The sequence below is a fragment of the Chaetura pelagica genome, unplaced genomic scaffold (assembly GCF_000747805.2).
Source record: "Chaetura pelagica isolate M959 unplaced genomic scaffold, ChaPel_1.0 scaffold132, whole genome shotgun sequence".
NCBI lineage: Eukaryota > Metazoa > Chordata > Aves > Apodiformes > Apodidae > Chaetura > Chaetura pelagica.
In genome coordinates this window covers 816981-832048 of record NW_009952709.1, presented here as the reverse complement: position 1 = coordinate 832048, position 15068 = coordinate 816981, and the positions used below count along the sequence as shown (strand labels likewise).

At 42.4% G+C, this 15068-nt stretch overlaps 1 protein-coding gene across 1 annotated transcript in view; it reads right to left on the bottom strand.

Annotated features, from left to right (window-relative positions):
- PNPLA7 (patatin-like phospholipase domain containing 7) overlaps positions 1-15068 on the bottom strand; it is a 127969-nt gene that overhangs the window by 92568 nt on the left and 20333 nt on the right. The window contains exons 13-17 of the mRNA XM_009994306.1: positions 13633-13733; positions 12636-12782; positions 8031-8108; positions 6996-7201; positions 1351-1482 (exon numbers count right to left, since the gene is read on the bottom strand). Coding sequence (XP_009992608.1) covers positions 1351-1482; positions 6996-7201; positions 8031-8108; positions 12636-12782; positions 13633-13733 — 664 coding nt within the window. The remainder of the gene's footprint in view (positions 1-1350; positions 1483-6995; positions 7202-8030; positions 8109-12635; positions 12783-13632; positions 13734-15068) is intronic.

The window sequence follows — 15068 nt, the reverse complement described above, 5'->3', positions numbered from 1 at the left end:
CTGGAGAAGAGAAGGCTCCAGGGAGACCTTAGAGCACCTTCCAGTGCCTGAATGGGCTCCAGGAAAGATAGGGAGGGACTTTGGACAAGACAATGTGGTGAGAGACAAGGGGAGATGGCTTTAAACTGGAAGAAGGGAGATTTAGGTTAGACATTAGGAAGAAATTATTCACCATGAGGGTGATAAGACAATGGCCCAAGTTGCCCAGAGAAGCTGTGGCTGCCCCATCCCTGAAAGTGTTGAAGGGCAGGTTAGATGGGGTTTGGAGGAACCTGGTCTGGTGGGAGGTGTCCCTGCCCATGCAGGGGGGTTGGATCTAGATGATTTTTAAGGTCCCTCCAACCCAAACTATTCTATGCTATGATTCTATGACCTGGAAATGTACAATGTTTAAATGTAGAGGCTTTCCTCAGCTGGTTAACATTAGGCCTGGAGGCAGATGACCAGGGCACAAGTGGCTCACCAGGCTCACCACTAGTTCCAGCAGGAGGTTGTTGGCATTGCAAGGGCAATATGGATGCTGCAGGTCAGAGACAAAAATCCAGAGTGGCTCAGGATTTGGATTCCTCTTGGTGCACACATCTTAGCCTATCTGGAAGGTTTTGCTGTATCCAGGGTTCAAGATAAGAGTGCTGTTTGCTGTGCACATTCCTGCATAACTCAGCACGTGGACAAAGTGCCATGCTTTTCTGGCAGTGGAGTTAAAACTAATGTAAGGAAGTCTAAAAGATTCTAAGAAGCAATCCAAAATTTCCATTAAAATTAGAGGTGCAGGTATAGTTATAAAAATTAAAATTATATAGAACATATACTAATTTAGACCTTTATTCTCCCACCAGTGCAACAACTATATAAAGGCTCAAGTGCATCCTAGCACCAAAAAACCCATAAAACTAAGTGTTCCCAAGGATAACTCCTGTCCCATAAATGAAGTGCAGTGCCTGTTTTCAATTTACTACTGAATAAGCCTCATTTATCTTTGGGTTTTGTTGTTTATTTCAGAAAGGCTGAAAAACCCTTTCAGCAATAGCTGCTCAATGCAGAAACTATCACCAGAACATACAGCTGTCTGTGTCTTAACCAATTATGTCACTTGAAAAGCTTGCCAAGACAACAGAAAGGATGAGGAATAGCACGAAAGAATCTTAATAACGCCAGGAGACAAGAGACTGAAGCAATGTTGAATGGTACTGCAGAAAGAAAATAATCTCAAAATAGGCCAAACCTGATGGAATGGTTGATAAATTTACTCCAATTAGTTTCTTATTCTATGTATCACCAAGGGAGCCCAGCTCCTTAACTCTGAAAACTTCAGTATTCATCAGACAGCACAGTTTTGTTGTGTCTCACCTGTAAACAGCTCGTCCAGCCTCAACCTCCATCCAATCCAGGGCAAAGTCAATTTGCCTGACAAAGGGGGACATTCTCTTGACAACAGTGTGGGCCACACCCAGAACCACACTGGGCTGCTCCCGCATTATCCTGGAAGGAAAAAAAAGTGTTGTTGAAGTACTTCTCCAAACTAGGAGGAGGTACAGACAGACACAACATCCCAAAGCAGCTGTCACCACTGTGATGGGGCAGAAACATTGGCACTAATTCAGAATTTAGCACAAGCTCCCCCCCCACACACACACACTATCACCACAACCACAATCAGTGATAATTTGACAATTGGTCTGACCAGCCTGTTGACTTAACCCAAAATAAACATCACTCCAAACTGACCCTGTCATAGTAGCATTAGGACCAGGCTACTGGCTGCTTGCTAGTCCTGCTGCCTGGCCCAATTCCCTTCTTCAAGTGAGCAGTGGGGTCGATAAGAGCCAGGCTAGCTCTTGTTTATGAGCCACCCTCCAAACCTCCCCTTCATCCAGGTCTCTTATAATTCAGCAAAATGTTTGTACTGTCCAGAAGATTGTCCCTCCCTGCCATTCTGTACCTCTCAATCCCTCACACGTACACAGCTTCCTCTGGATTTTTTTCCAGGTCTTACACATGAAGTCTGATGCTCTTCAAAACAAGTGACCTGCTCTGTATTACAAATGTCTCCTTTTTCCCTTCGCAAAGGCCAAAAAGAACTGAAACATCTTCTAATAAAGCTTCTCATCTTCACGCCGATGCTTAAAGTGTTTAACAGTAAAGACACCATGTCACTCAATACTTCTCCCAAACTGAACTTTGTCCTGCCAGTGATTAACTGCAAACTCAACACTGACTGAAAGGCCTGAGGTCAATGTCTTATTTCTCATTCCTTCCTGCCTGAAGATCATTGTGTCCTGTTCCCTTGGGAGTGAGCACTCCAGCTCTCACTGAAGCACTTACAGTCCTGCCCCACAGGACTGAGCTGATCACACACATCTCTAAATGGTGTAGCTGCCAGGACATCTGTTCCTGTGCAGCATCAAGAACAACTGGTGGCTGACTGAAAAATTAGGTACTTCACACAAGGCACCACAATTCAGAAAGAGTTAAGTGTGTGCAGAGCCAGTGTGTGAAACAGAGATCAGGGAGCTACACGAAAGACACACATGGGCAGAAAAGAAAATGAAAATACCTGACAATCTGCTCAGGAGACCCTGTGTATGAGGGTACTCTTACTAAGCACAAATCATGGAAGCTCTGGATCCTTGCACCCTAAAAATAGGGAGGAGGAGAGAAAGGTATGGAAAGAGTATTGTCAGTCTTTGTTCCTTAACTGAAATAGGGTTCCTTGGGGATCACTGCAACCTGGCAGAAATGAGAGGAAGCCTGAGTAGAGATCCATGATCCTAGAACACAGTAACAAAAGCAGACTCAGCAAGAGCCTGGATGAAGCACAGAAACTGCCCTGAAGTTCCTAAACCATCAGATGTCTCACTCCTTAGTCCTAAAGCTGCAGCCAGAGACCCAGAGCTGACAGTAACTCGGGGTCAAGTGCAGCACACAGGGAGTTTATCTTCTCTCCTTACCCAATGCCTCAAATTACTTCATAATAATTAAGCGTATTGTTTCTTCAGCCAAAATCCCTGAAATTGGAACAGCAGAGATGCCTAGGCATATATCCCTGTTCCACACTGAGCTCTTCACAGTTCTCCCCCTGCACTCATCTGTGCCATTAGTAGGTTAAACTGAACACCAGCTCTTGCATTTAGTGCTGCCCCAAACCCAGCCATCAAAGCAGGTCTAGGAAAAAGCAGGCCAGCTTTCCTCTTCTGTCCCTCTCTCTTGCCTTGAGATTTCCATGCCCCCATCTCTCACCCAAGATGCCCACAGACCACTTTGGGTTTGATAAGCTGTTACTGCCATGAAAACAACATGGTCTCTTATGGAAACTGTACCACACTGATGGAACTTGGAGCACAGACCAAAGGAGGTAGAGAAAGCAGACCAGGATAAACCCTAATAAACAAACAATCCTAATCCCTCAACACACATAATGCACTCATCCCTCTTCTCAGCTGATCTGAAGGTTAAAGAAATCCCCCCAAAACTCCTGAATGGAGTAAAAGCTCATTGCTTTTACTCTACTTGCTTCTTTAGCCCTCAAGGTCTCCACTCACACAGGCTGTTTGCTGTGATCAATAAAAGCCATTTTACTCCTTTTCCTCCCTCAAGACATGTATCTTAATACTTAATGCATTCAAAATTTAAGCCACTAACAGACTGCTTTTATTTCCATCTGGAGCCCTCTGTTATTTCACTGAGCACTCTACAGCTTCTACAAGAGTATTAGCATTAGTAAAAGCCACTCTGATGCACAAGAAGAAAAAAAAGTACATTTTTGTCTCCATTATCAGCCAGGTTTCCTTCCTCTTACTTGGGCATTTTCATCTTGGCAAACACCTTGAACTGGGAAAATTAAAAACCACAACTCTGTACTACAGAAATCTGTTCTGGAGGGATTCTCAGGATTCTTTATTAGAAAGCTCACCAAATATAATGATGAAAAGGCTAAACTAGTGTCTGTGAAAGCCTGAGACTTAAGCAGATATTCTTGTAGATGTGGATACAATTTGATATTCAGCTTGGCTGGCAATACAAAATAAAAATCAAAGCTTTCCTGCTATTCTGGCAAGAATGAGACTCCAAGCTGTGAAATTCACTGAAGCAGAAAATGTGACAGAGCCCCCAGTACTTCAGAACCTGAACATATTCCCTCCAGAAAGTCTGGTGACAACTTGATTACCCTGTTTGTCAGGAGACCCCAACAGTTGCAGTGTAGGCACTGCACACTGGCTACAGGAGATCAGCAAAACAGCAAAGCATTTCAGCTGTGTGCTATATGATTAGCTTGTGTTACCCCCAGATTCAAGGCTACATTTATAGATACTGAGTCATGGTAGCACCACATAAAAGGCTCCTGCACCAAAGTTTCAGTGAAAAGGGTTAACCTGTTGTCCAACTTCCAACATCCAGATCTAAATCCCAGGCTCCTTCCATTACTGTGCTCTTTGCCCAGTGGCCACTATTGACCACGTTCTTCCTGCTTTGCCCTCTTGTTATTCTTGAGAAAAGCCATATACAGAGGTTATTATTTCTCATAGAGTTCAAAGCAAAACTGAACAAACTTAAAAGAATTCTCATGCTTTTCAAAGACTTTCTACAATGATACCTGCAGATATGGGAATAGGAGTTAGAAGCGATCTAAAACTTGTGTTTCATGAGAAATGGTGAAGATGGAACTCTGGAAGATCACAGTGATCACAGTGAAAAGGCAGAGAACTGGCAAGGAACTTTTAAAGGAGAAAAAGAAAGACTTGCACAGGTCCCAAAAATCATGAAGAGGTGACAGTGATAGGCCTGAGATCACTGACTGGTAAGGAGTTAATAGAAGCAAAAATATAAGTTGGGATAAACAAGACAGAAGTCAATTCTCAAGAGAGAAAATTCAGAAAAATGAATTCAAGCAAATGAGTCAGTCCAGGACTGAATATCAGAAATGAAGAAGAGGAGGAAAAGGTAAGATCTGACTGGTTGGCTGAGTCAACAACATGAAATTTGAAGTAAAAAACAAATGAGGAAACAGCAGCAGAAAGAGAAAGAAAGAAAAAGTAGGAGTTCAGAAGAGAGATCCAATAGCACATGAAATGACACAAGTGGGGAGCATCCATGAGAAACCAGGTCAGGGAAATGACACCCACCACATGGACTTGAAAACACAGCTCATCAACCAAGCACACTGCTGAGAACAGCAGGTGCCCTTTTCCAGCATCCAGCCTTTCCCAGAGGTGAAAAAAAAAACAAAACACTGAACCTTCTTCTCGAGAGTGGATTAGGAATATAAACAGTTGGAATTCTCAGGACAGTAAGAAGTACACAGAAATATACACCATAATAGTGGCCTAGAAAACCCAACCTCAAAAAGCCTTACACAGAATACAGGACTGATGGCACATGCAAGAGAAGTTGAAAAGGAAATAGAGGTATTTGACCCAAATTGTGTGTGTGAACTAACTGTAAATCTAAATAATAGGATCATGGAATAAATCAAGAGCATTAATCATTAATATGGGACACTAAGGCTAACCATAGTCATCATACAGGGCTGGGTGTGTGCTTTTTAGTTAAGAAATACCTATAGCCCCCCTTAAGTATTAAGTCACAAGTCATGTACTACTTCCAAGGTCCAGAAAGGACCTTGGGCATTTTCCCATCTGCAGGGGCATTTTCCTTTGACATCTATTAGTGAGCATTGAAAACCTACAGTTAGTCCAGGACCAACCATTCATAACACATCCAACAGCCTGGGCTGTGTTTGGAAATGGAACTGAGGTGGTTCTCCAGCAAAAAGGAATAATGAATTGAGGAGAAAGGGCCTGGCAAAAAAAGCACAAACCCAGCAAAGCTCAGGTGCTGGCCAGACTTTCTTATTTGGATTATGAAGTATAAGAGTCTTGGATCATAAATCACCCCACCAGGTTAAGTGCTCTATAAACCTGGAACAAAGGAGGTACCACCATTTAATACTGCCATGCTCCCTGCATTACCTCCTGCTGGAAATAAAGGTGCCTGAGAGATGGGGCAGAGCTCACCTGGGCACTTGAAACCCCCATGTAAGATACCTGGTTTGCTACAGGAGGTGTTGTAGCAGTACTTGCAAATATCTACATGGGGTGGGATCAGACCCTTTTCACTGGTGTCCAGTGACAGGACAAGGAATAATGGGCACAAATAAGAACACAAGAGGTTTAACCTAAACATAAGGAAGAACTTCTTTCCTGGGAGGGTTACAGAGCCCAGGGACAGGCTGCCCAAAGAGGGTGTGAAGGCTCCATCTCTGGAGACATAGAAAATAAGCCTGGATGCTATCCTGTACAACCTGCTCTGGATGAACTTGCTCTGGCTGAGGGGTTGGACTAGATCACAGAATGCTGGGGTTGGAAGGGACTTCCAAAGATCATTGAGTCCAACCCCCCTGCCAGAGCAGGACCAAAACCAGGGCAGGTTGCTCAGAAAGGCATCCAGACAGGTCTGGAAAGGCTCCAGAGACGGAGACTCCACAGCCTCTCTGGGCAGCCTGTCCCAGGGTTCTGTCACCCTCACAGGAAAGAAGTTCTTCCTCATGTTGAGGTGGAACTTCCTGGGCTCCAGTTTGAATCCATCGCCCCTCATCCTGTCCCAGGGCACAATTAACAAGAAGTTGTCCCTGACTTCTTGACCCCAGACCTCATGTATTGATAGACATTAATAGATTTCCCCCTCGGTCTTCTCTCTAGACTAGAAAGCCTCAGGTCTCTCAGCCTTTCCTCATCAGGCACATGTTCCAGTCCCTTCATCATCCTTGTAGCCTCCATTGGACTAGATCCCTGTCTCTCTTGAACTGGGGAGCTCAGAACTGGACACAACACTCCAAGAGAGGTCTCACGAGGGCTGAGTAGATGATCTCAGAGCCCCCTACCAACCCCCACCACTCTGTCATACTGCACCACGTGTCCATCCACCACTCCCCCTTGTTCAAAAGGGTCATTAAAAAAAATTTAAAATACAAGATTTATTTTCATGGCAGAACTCACTGATAGAAATGGGACTTGGAGATAGACAGGAAGCTGCAGTCACGATTGGCCTTGATGGTGAAAATCAGTGGTTCCCCAGTCAGGACAGCAAGCTGGCCTACAAGTTCTCCTGGATGGGTGATGAAGAGGCAGGTGTCCTCCTCCGAGTCGATCTTCCGCTGGTACACGTGGAGCATCCCCGAGACCACAAAGCACACATTAACATCCTGGAGAAGATGGAAAAAAAGAGCTCAATACAATCCCCAGAGACTTTAAAAGCAACTATCCCAGTGACAGTGCTATCACAACCAATCTGTTTTCCAGAAAGCTCCCTATAGTTTTTGAACAATTAGGTAATAAAATAAGACAATGGTGAATTATTAAAATCGGGTTATGAATATTTAAAAATAAGCAGCCACAATATTGAAAAATGTGTTTCTCTTTTGTCTGGTCATGAAAAATGAAGGTTGCATCTGTAAAAGCTCTGAGAAATAACAACAGAATTGCAAATGGAGATAATGGGGTAATCACAGATGCATGATGAGGGCCACTGCAGTTCAGCAGAGCAGAATACAGCAGCACTGTAATTGCAGCTGCCCCTCAGCTGCTTTGCATAAGATGGTCTATTTACACAGTATTGTTATAAAGGAATCTGCATATCCTAATTGACTTTGCTAAAACAAATAACACTGGATTTCTATAGGGAGGGAAAAGAAATAATTTACTTCAACAGAATGACCTCAGCAAAAGCTCACAGTGCAGGGCATGGAAAAGAGCTGCCTGGTGTCCACAGCTCCTCAGGAAGGACAGAGGTGAGATGATGCTCCACATCTCCTCATGAAGGGATGTAAGAGCTGGACACAGAGAGGTACCAGATTGCTGCTACTCTGTGCACAGAAAGGCTGAGAGCTGGGACCACCTCACCTGCAGCTGAGAAGGTCTGAGAGGGGTCAGGGGGACTTTTGTATTTATCATCAATGTGTATAAATCACTCATGGTGGGGGGCAAAGACTGAGCCAGACTCACTTTCCTTCTGCTCCCAGGTCACTCACTCACCTGATCCCCTTGCCTTGACAGCACAGTCCCAGCAGTTACCTGGTGCAGGGTCACTTTGCCATTCAACAACGAAGGATCCTGGAGAAGAAAGGAGCAGGGGGCAGAATTAATGGTCTGTGCATGTGTGACCATCCAAGGGTATCAGGCAGCATTGAAATAAAGCACATGAGAATAGTAATTGCTAAAGAGGATAAGTACTTGAATCTCTAAAACATGGTGCAAGATTTTTGTATTGCTCTACCCAACAAACATTTCTTCCAGAAGGAAAAAGGTTTCATTAGTTTCAGTTGATCACACCCAGATTCTTAAGGATTTTATATTTGACCCCAGACTCTTTTAAGGGTCTATAATCAAGAGACCTAGATTAGCTGGCACAAAAATAATGAAATATGAAGTTATTTTCAAAGGAAAGTGAAACCAGAGGAGAGTGTCTACATCATGGAGGAACTGGACAAGATGACCCAACAGTTGCTTTATCCCAGCCCTTCCCTGGTCCCATAGCTCAGCTGTGCTCTGCTCATGTAGCAGATTTTCATAAACACTGTGGAACAAGAGCTTCCCCAAAGTAATACATTCTTGTGTGCGTTCACACATGGATTGCACAGAAGAGTGGGAATTTTCCTCCTGACTGAAGAGCTGCAGGGAGGGAGAGTCTTTCCAAAAGCCTGCCTTGGTTTGGGCTCACCCCCAAACCCTTGCAGTGGCTGATCTGATTAAGTGTATAAGCTGCTGCCTCCCCAGCTCCAAAGCTGGTCACCACCACAATCCAAGTACATGAGAGAACCAGCAGGCCTGGAGAGAGCTTTCCATCATCCCAAAGAGCTGCCCATGCCACTCGGTGTCCCACCTGCAGGCAGCACCAAACCCTAACGCTTCAGGCCACCTTTGCTTTGAAAGAACTTTTGCCCAAACCAGCTAAACTCCAAAAGCTCAACATTTTATCATCATCACCCAAAAAGCAAGGGTAGGAAACACAGGCACAGTTGTGTGTGATTCTTGCATTATGCCAGAGGGACAGTGCAGTCCTGGTGTCTGGCACCTTCACCTTTGCAAGGCAAAGTTGGACACTGCTGTGTGTTGGTAGGACATGGTAGAACCACTAAAAGTGAGAGAGCTGCACACCCAGCAAGAGACAGTTCAGCAGCAGAGCAAAATCATCCATGAGGTTTCCCTCATGGCAGCAGGAAAACAACATAGCAGAGATGTAAACATTTCACCATTGTAAATGATATGCCAGGCTTTTTTCTTTTCATTTTTCGTTGAAAAAAAATAGAGCCCATGAAACCATCAGAATTATTCTTTATACCTACAGCTAATAAAAAGAACAGATTTTCATCCAAAACTAGTTTTACTGACACCAATCTGTTCCACAGGAGCGTATCGAGAGCAAAGAACCTGACAAGCACTTGTCAAAATATTTCAGTTCAGCAATATCAATTCAACTAATTTATATGATTTTTTTCTATTTATAAACATTTCTGATTATGTATTATTACTTACACTTAAAGACAAAGTTTTAGGTATGAAAGCATCTCACAGTAAGGGAATACAAGCTCCCTAATGAGCTCTACCTATCAGTGGATTTTTTTGGCTGCATTAGCTCTAAAAAAAAAATATAAAAATGTTGCAAGTATTTTCCTCATGTGTAAGACTGCTTAAGTATTGGAAGAGATCATACACAAAGCTGTGAAGTCCTCATCATTGGAGATATTTAAGAACAGCTTAGATAAAAACCTGCCAGAAATGATTTGGTAATATTTGATTCTGCCTCGGGCATGAAAAGACTGAGTGACCTCCAAGCAGTCCTTGAAATCCTCCTTTTCTGTGCTATTACTGCCCTCATTGAGCAGCAAATGAGTTGACAAACAAGGTCACAGACAAGATCCATCCTATTGGCTTCTTAAACTTATGTTTAGTTTGGAGGAGTCTGAGGGGAGACCTCATTGCTCTCTACAATGACCTGAAAGGAGGTTGCAGGGAGGTGGGAGCTGGGCTCTGGTCCCAAGTGAATAATGACAGAACCAGAGGAAATGGCCTGAAGTTGCACCAGAGGAGGGTTAGACTGGATATTAGGAAGAATTTCTGTACTGAAAGAGTGGTTGGGCACTGGAACAGCTGCCCAGGGAGGTGGCCGAGTCACCGTACTTGGAGGTATTAAAGAAGCATGTGGATGTGGCACTTCAGGGCACACTCTAGTGGGTTTTCTTCTGTGGGTGTTATCTGGTGAAGTGTGGGGGGTGTTTGTGTTTGTTTGGGGGTTTTGTTGGGGGGGAGTTGGGTGGTGTGCTTTGTGGTGCTTTTTTGTGATGATGGTTGGACTCAGTGACCTCAGAGGTCCTTTCCAACCATGACCATTCTGTGATTCTCACTCGAAAAGGCAAGACCAGCAAACCTGAATCCACCTTGCAGAGTTGCAGGGTTAGAGCTAAATAACTGCACTGATCCCCTCCAGCCTCCTCCAGCTGTTAGGAAAAGAAGTTGCTAGCACAACAAAATCTATTTTACACCAAGTTTGTCTTTCTTTGTGTTACTAGAATAAATAATAACTTAGCAGAGGTTGATGCACAAGTGAAAGCACAAACCACTTATTAACAACAAACCAAGGCACCTATTAATTGGGACAGACAATTTTTTGTGTCAAAGGAAGAGACTCAATTATTTTACAACTCAGAGGGAAGAAATGCCCTGCAACATTGTTCAGCTCGTGTGCCATAACTTCTGATAAAGCTGCAAACACCTAGAAGTTGTACAAGGCTGAAAACAATTTGTGACAGAGGCTCAAGAAATGCAAGTTATTTAGAACAAAAGAAAAAGAAAATACTAATTCTGAAGTCAGAGTCCTAGAGGTCATCTGAAATACTTTTGCCTCTCTCCTATAGCAGATTATCCCCTTCTCTCTCTCTTAGTCTCATGAAAAAAAAAAAAAAAACACAGATACCAAACATCAAAAAAACAACACACCACCATCTGTCATCAAAACATCCTGACTTTATCCACACCAGTTGACTGCTCTGAAAAATAACATCTTAAAATGCCTCCAGCCAGCTAATAAAAAGATCTGAGCTCATTTTCTTTATAAGAGAAGAGCTTTCAAAATTCATTTTCTTCCTGGTGTAAGCAGTATTGAACATAAATATTTTAAACACAGTAAGATTTTTCTTAAATTGCCTGTAGAAGAATCAACTTCTGCCACCCTGCATGGAAAAATTTAACACTGACCTTTAAATGACCAAGATTTTTAGTATTTGGATACATTCCATCAGATTCCTAATCACTTGTGAAAAACTAAGGTGCTGTTTAGATCAAAGTCTGTCAAGTCTTCCTTATTTCATTAGTATTTAGATCTTCATGTTACAAACACCAATTTGTAACATGAAGATCTGCATTTTAAGGTGCTGAATTTTAAGAATGTTGTTCCAATTCACCTCAACTCTCATCTTGTTACTTGTTAATTACTGAGAAATCTATTCTGGACTTTTTTTAAAAAGCAAAAGTGCTACAATCAGTAGCTTCAGTGATCTGGGAATTTGTCCTTGTGGTCTGATAGGTCTAAAAAGGAAGCCATCAGTTGGATGTTGGATACCAGATTTCATCACAAGCTGTGTCTGAGGCCACTATCAGGAACTGGAGGTTGAACAGAGCAGGCAAAAGCATCTAGTCCTATTTCACTCCATCTGTAACAAGAATTTCTTGTAAAACAGTCTTTGTGTAAGCTGGGGAGTGACTTTTGTCAAGGGCAGGAGTGATAGGACAAGGGGTGATGGATTAAAACTGGAAGAGGGGAGATTTAAGTGAGACATTAGGAGAAAATTCTTTAGTGTGAGGGTAGTGAGACACTGGAACAGGTTGCCCAGGGCAGCTGTGGCTGCCCCATCCCTGGAAGTGTTCTATGAGGATACAGATGCCTGCAAAAACTGAAAATGACATGACAGTTCAGTCTCCTGCAGAACAACAGCCAGTATCACAGCCCTTAGCCAAAGCAGCCACCAGGTACAGGGGTATCTCCACTCTCACTGAAAGATCACACCCAAGATTTTCAAGTTGCAAGGGGAAAGGCAGTAGGGAATGTTAAAGTTCAAAAGTAAAATCTTTTAAGCCCTACTAAGTGTCATTCAGAGAGATCTCTTAAAACAGAGGCTACAGCAGCTCAATACTGACTGTGAGCACACGGGGAACAGATGTGTCCCTCAGGTATGAAATGCACTTACAGCCACTGGCCAAATGCAGATTCAATTCCAAAAAATCAAACAAGGCACTCAGATGCTGTGCCAAGAGGATGAATAGGTTCAGCAATCATCTGAACACCTTTACTTAACTCCTTCACCCAGAATGTGAGAGCAATGGAATCACAAGGCAGTAGAAAATGCACATTCATTTCTCAATGGGTAACTGTGTACAGAGAGCAAAGGTTCATGCATTTCAGTGGGCTCTTTGTAAGTGGCTGAATAATTCAGATTTACTTCAGGCCTGCTAATAACTTCAATAGCCTAGAGAACAAGACATTCAGCTAATCTACAGTGTGTTAAGGAGACAATTTCCCTTTTAGTGCCTGACAGAATGAGATGAAAAGCAAAAACAAAGCCAGTTTTTCCTGCATTAACTTACATCAAGTTTCATCAGGGTTGAGAGGTCTTTCTTGGCTGCTTCAACGATGGCATCAATATGTTTGCTGTTACAGGAATCCTGCACAGCACTGTAGTGGAAAACTGCTGAAGGAGTTTCTGTCACTGTCACAGTCTTCTTCAGTATGGACTGCAAAGCACAGATACAGAAGGATTGTTTTAGATGTTATAATTGGCACCTATCCAGCAAAAACCTGGCCTATCATCTGTGTTCTCTACCCACTGCAACTGGTGGCCTGAAAAAAAAAAATATGTAGGTTTTCAAAAAAGCAACAGCTTGTTAACTTCATTATCCTTCTATTTTTCTGCAGAGCTCGACACTGAAGTCAAACAAAGTTACTCAGCACAGCTTGAGAAAAGGAAGAACAAGGGACTTCCCACAAACTGGGCAGCTGCCAACTTGATAGAACTAAAACTTGATCAACAACATTATACAAAGAGGAAAAGAGAAAATGTCCACCAAGGTCACACTGAGCCAGAGTTTCTCTCCAGATTTTGGTTTGCAGTTTTAGAATTTGAGAGCATATTTGTGCTCTTCACTTCCGGGTGAGTCTTCCTAAAAAGCAGACCACAAAAAGAAAAAAGGCTCATAATGACTGAAAACCTACAGGAAGTTCAGAGTTTTTATTCCTTGCTGCAAAACAGTTCTCACAAATGAAGCATGGTCTGAAAAATTTGTCTTTCCAAATAATGCTTTTCATGAGTCAGAGGAAGGTAATACACCTATAATCAAGCAGTTGCTTTCCCATTAATTGATAATAAAATCTCCTCAGAATTTCAAGATCTTCCCTCAAAATCCACTCTAACTGAGAGTTAAACACACACCAGTACAAGTCCATCAAATAGCACCTGTAGAGAGATGAATACATGCAAGGGTGTGTTTTTGAAGTAAGGAAGAACACATTTCTATTACTCCAAGAACAAAGATGAATAAGGATACAGTGCAAGGAACAAGCAAGAAACACCCAGAGATGACCCACCTTGCCCACCACAGGGCTGCTGGCAGTGTCCTCAGAGCCAAAGTGCACCCGGGCTCTCTCATAGGCCATGTCCATGTCTGTCTTGGCACTGCTGGAATTACCTACAAGCAATATAAAAACCCTTCTTTAGGCATCTTCTTTATGATAGTTTCTCAGAAATAGTCCTGCAGCTTTTTTTTTTTTGCTTGTTTTTATCATTTCTGAAGCTGAGGATACAACAAAGTGGCACCCTCAGATTCTTGTTTATTTCCAAGTCTCTTTTGACCTGGAAGATCTGATGGAAACTTAAACCTTTTCATCTGAGCTCATCCATGCTCTATGTCCCAAAATTCCCACACCCACTCTTGTATGGGGCACAATAATTATTTTGGGGTAGACAAAACAAAGTCATTCAAATCTGAAGAGTATCTGGAAGAGGCAAATCCACCAAGCAAGATTTTCCTCTGTGTTTTCTTATTAACCTTTTCTCCACTATATCAAAAAACTTTCACTGTACCTGATACATTGCAAGAGCTTTCCTGGGAGAATATTATGATCAACAACATCTTAAAGTCTGCCCAGAAGAAGCATTTCCCCCAGTGCCCAAAATAATTTCAAATCTTTTCTATAATTTGTCCAAACTTTCAGTGCACTGTCAGGAAGGAATCCCCTACCACGTCTCATTGATTTAATTACTTAATTTGAAGTCATTAACAACTTCTGTTCCTTACCTCCCAATTTTAATATATGTCTTAATTATATGAGCTCCTTGGCTGCCCCACCCACCTTCCAGGAACTTAAGAGACAATCAATAATGCAAACATAACAGGGAAACACTTCCTACTTAATTACCTTGCATAGGATGCCTGCATATCAGCCTGAGGATTTACAGAAGATTTTTAAAAAGATGCAGAAATTTCAAGCTCCTTTAACAAATAAACCTACAAACACTTCTATCATATTTCTATGTATAAAATATCTCAAAAATATACTGCATTCAGAAAAGTTTAACCTTCCTCCCCTGTCTTTTTCCTCTGTTACAACATTGTTCTTGTACTTTTATTTTTTAACTACAAATTGCTGCTCAAAAATAGGATGAGCCTTTAAGAAGAATGATTGCCTTTCCTGACTGTCGAATTTGGTTACCAAGTAGACTCTGAAAGAGCTCACAAATGTTAATTCTGAATTCCTCCCCCACCTCTACACACACTTGAGTTTTTCTACAATTTCCCTGATACTTGGAAAATTTGCTTTCGAAAAATGGAGCTGCCCTATATTTACACCCTTGTTCAGCAGAATCATGTGCAAAGATTACCTGCCCATGAACAGCTCATTATGCATTTATTTTTTAAAAAGTTACTCTATTTCTGAAGGAGCTTGAGCCCTATCTCCACCCCAGCTCAGACAAGGGAATCCTCCTGTCCCAAAGACTCAGATCTACCTCAGAGTACTCTTTC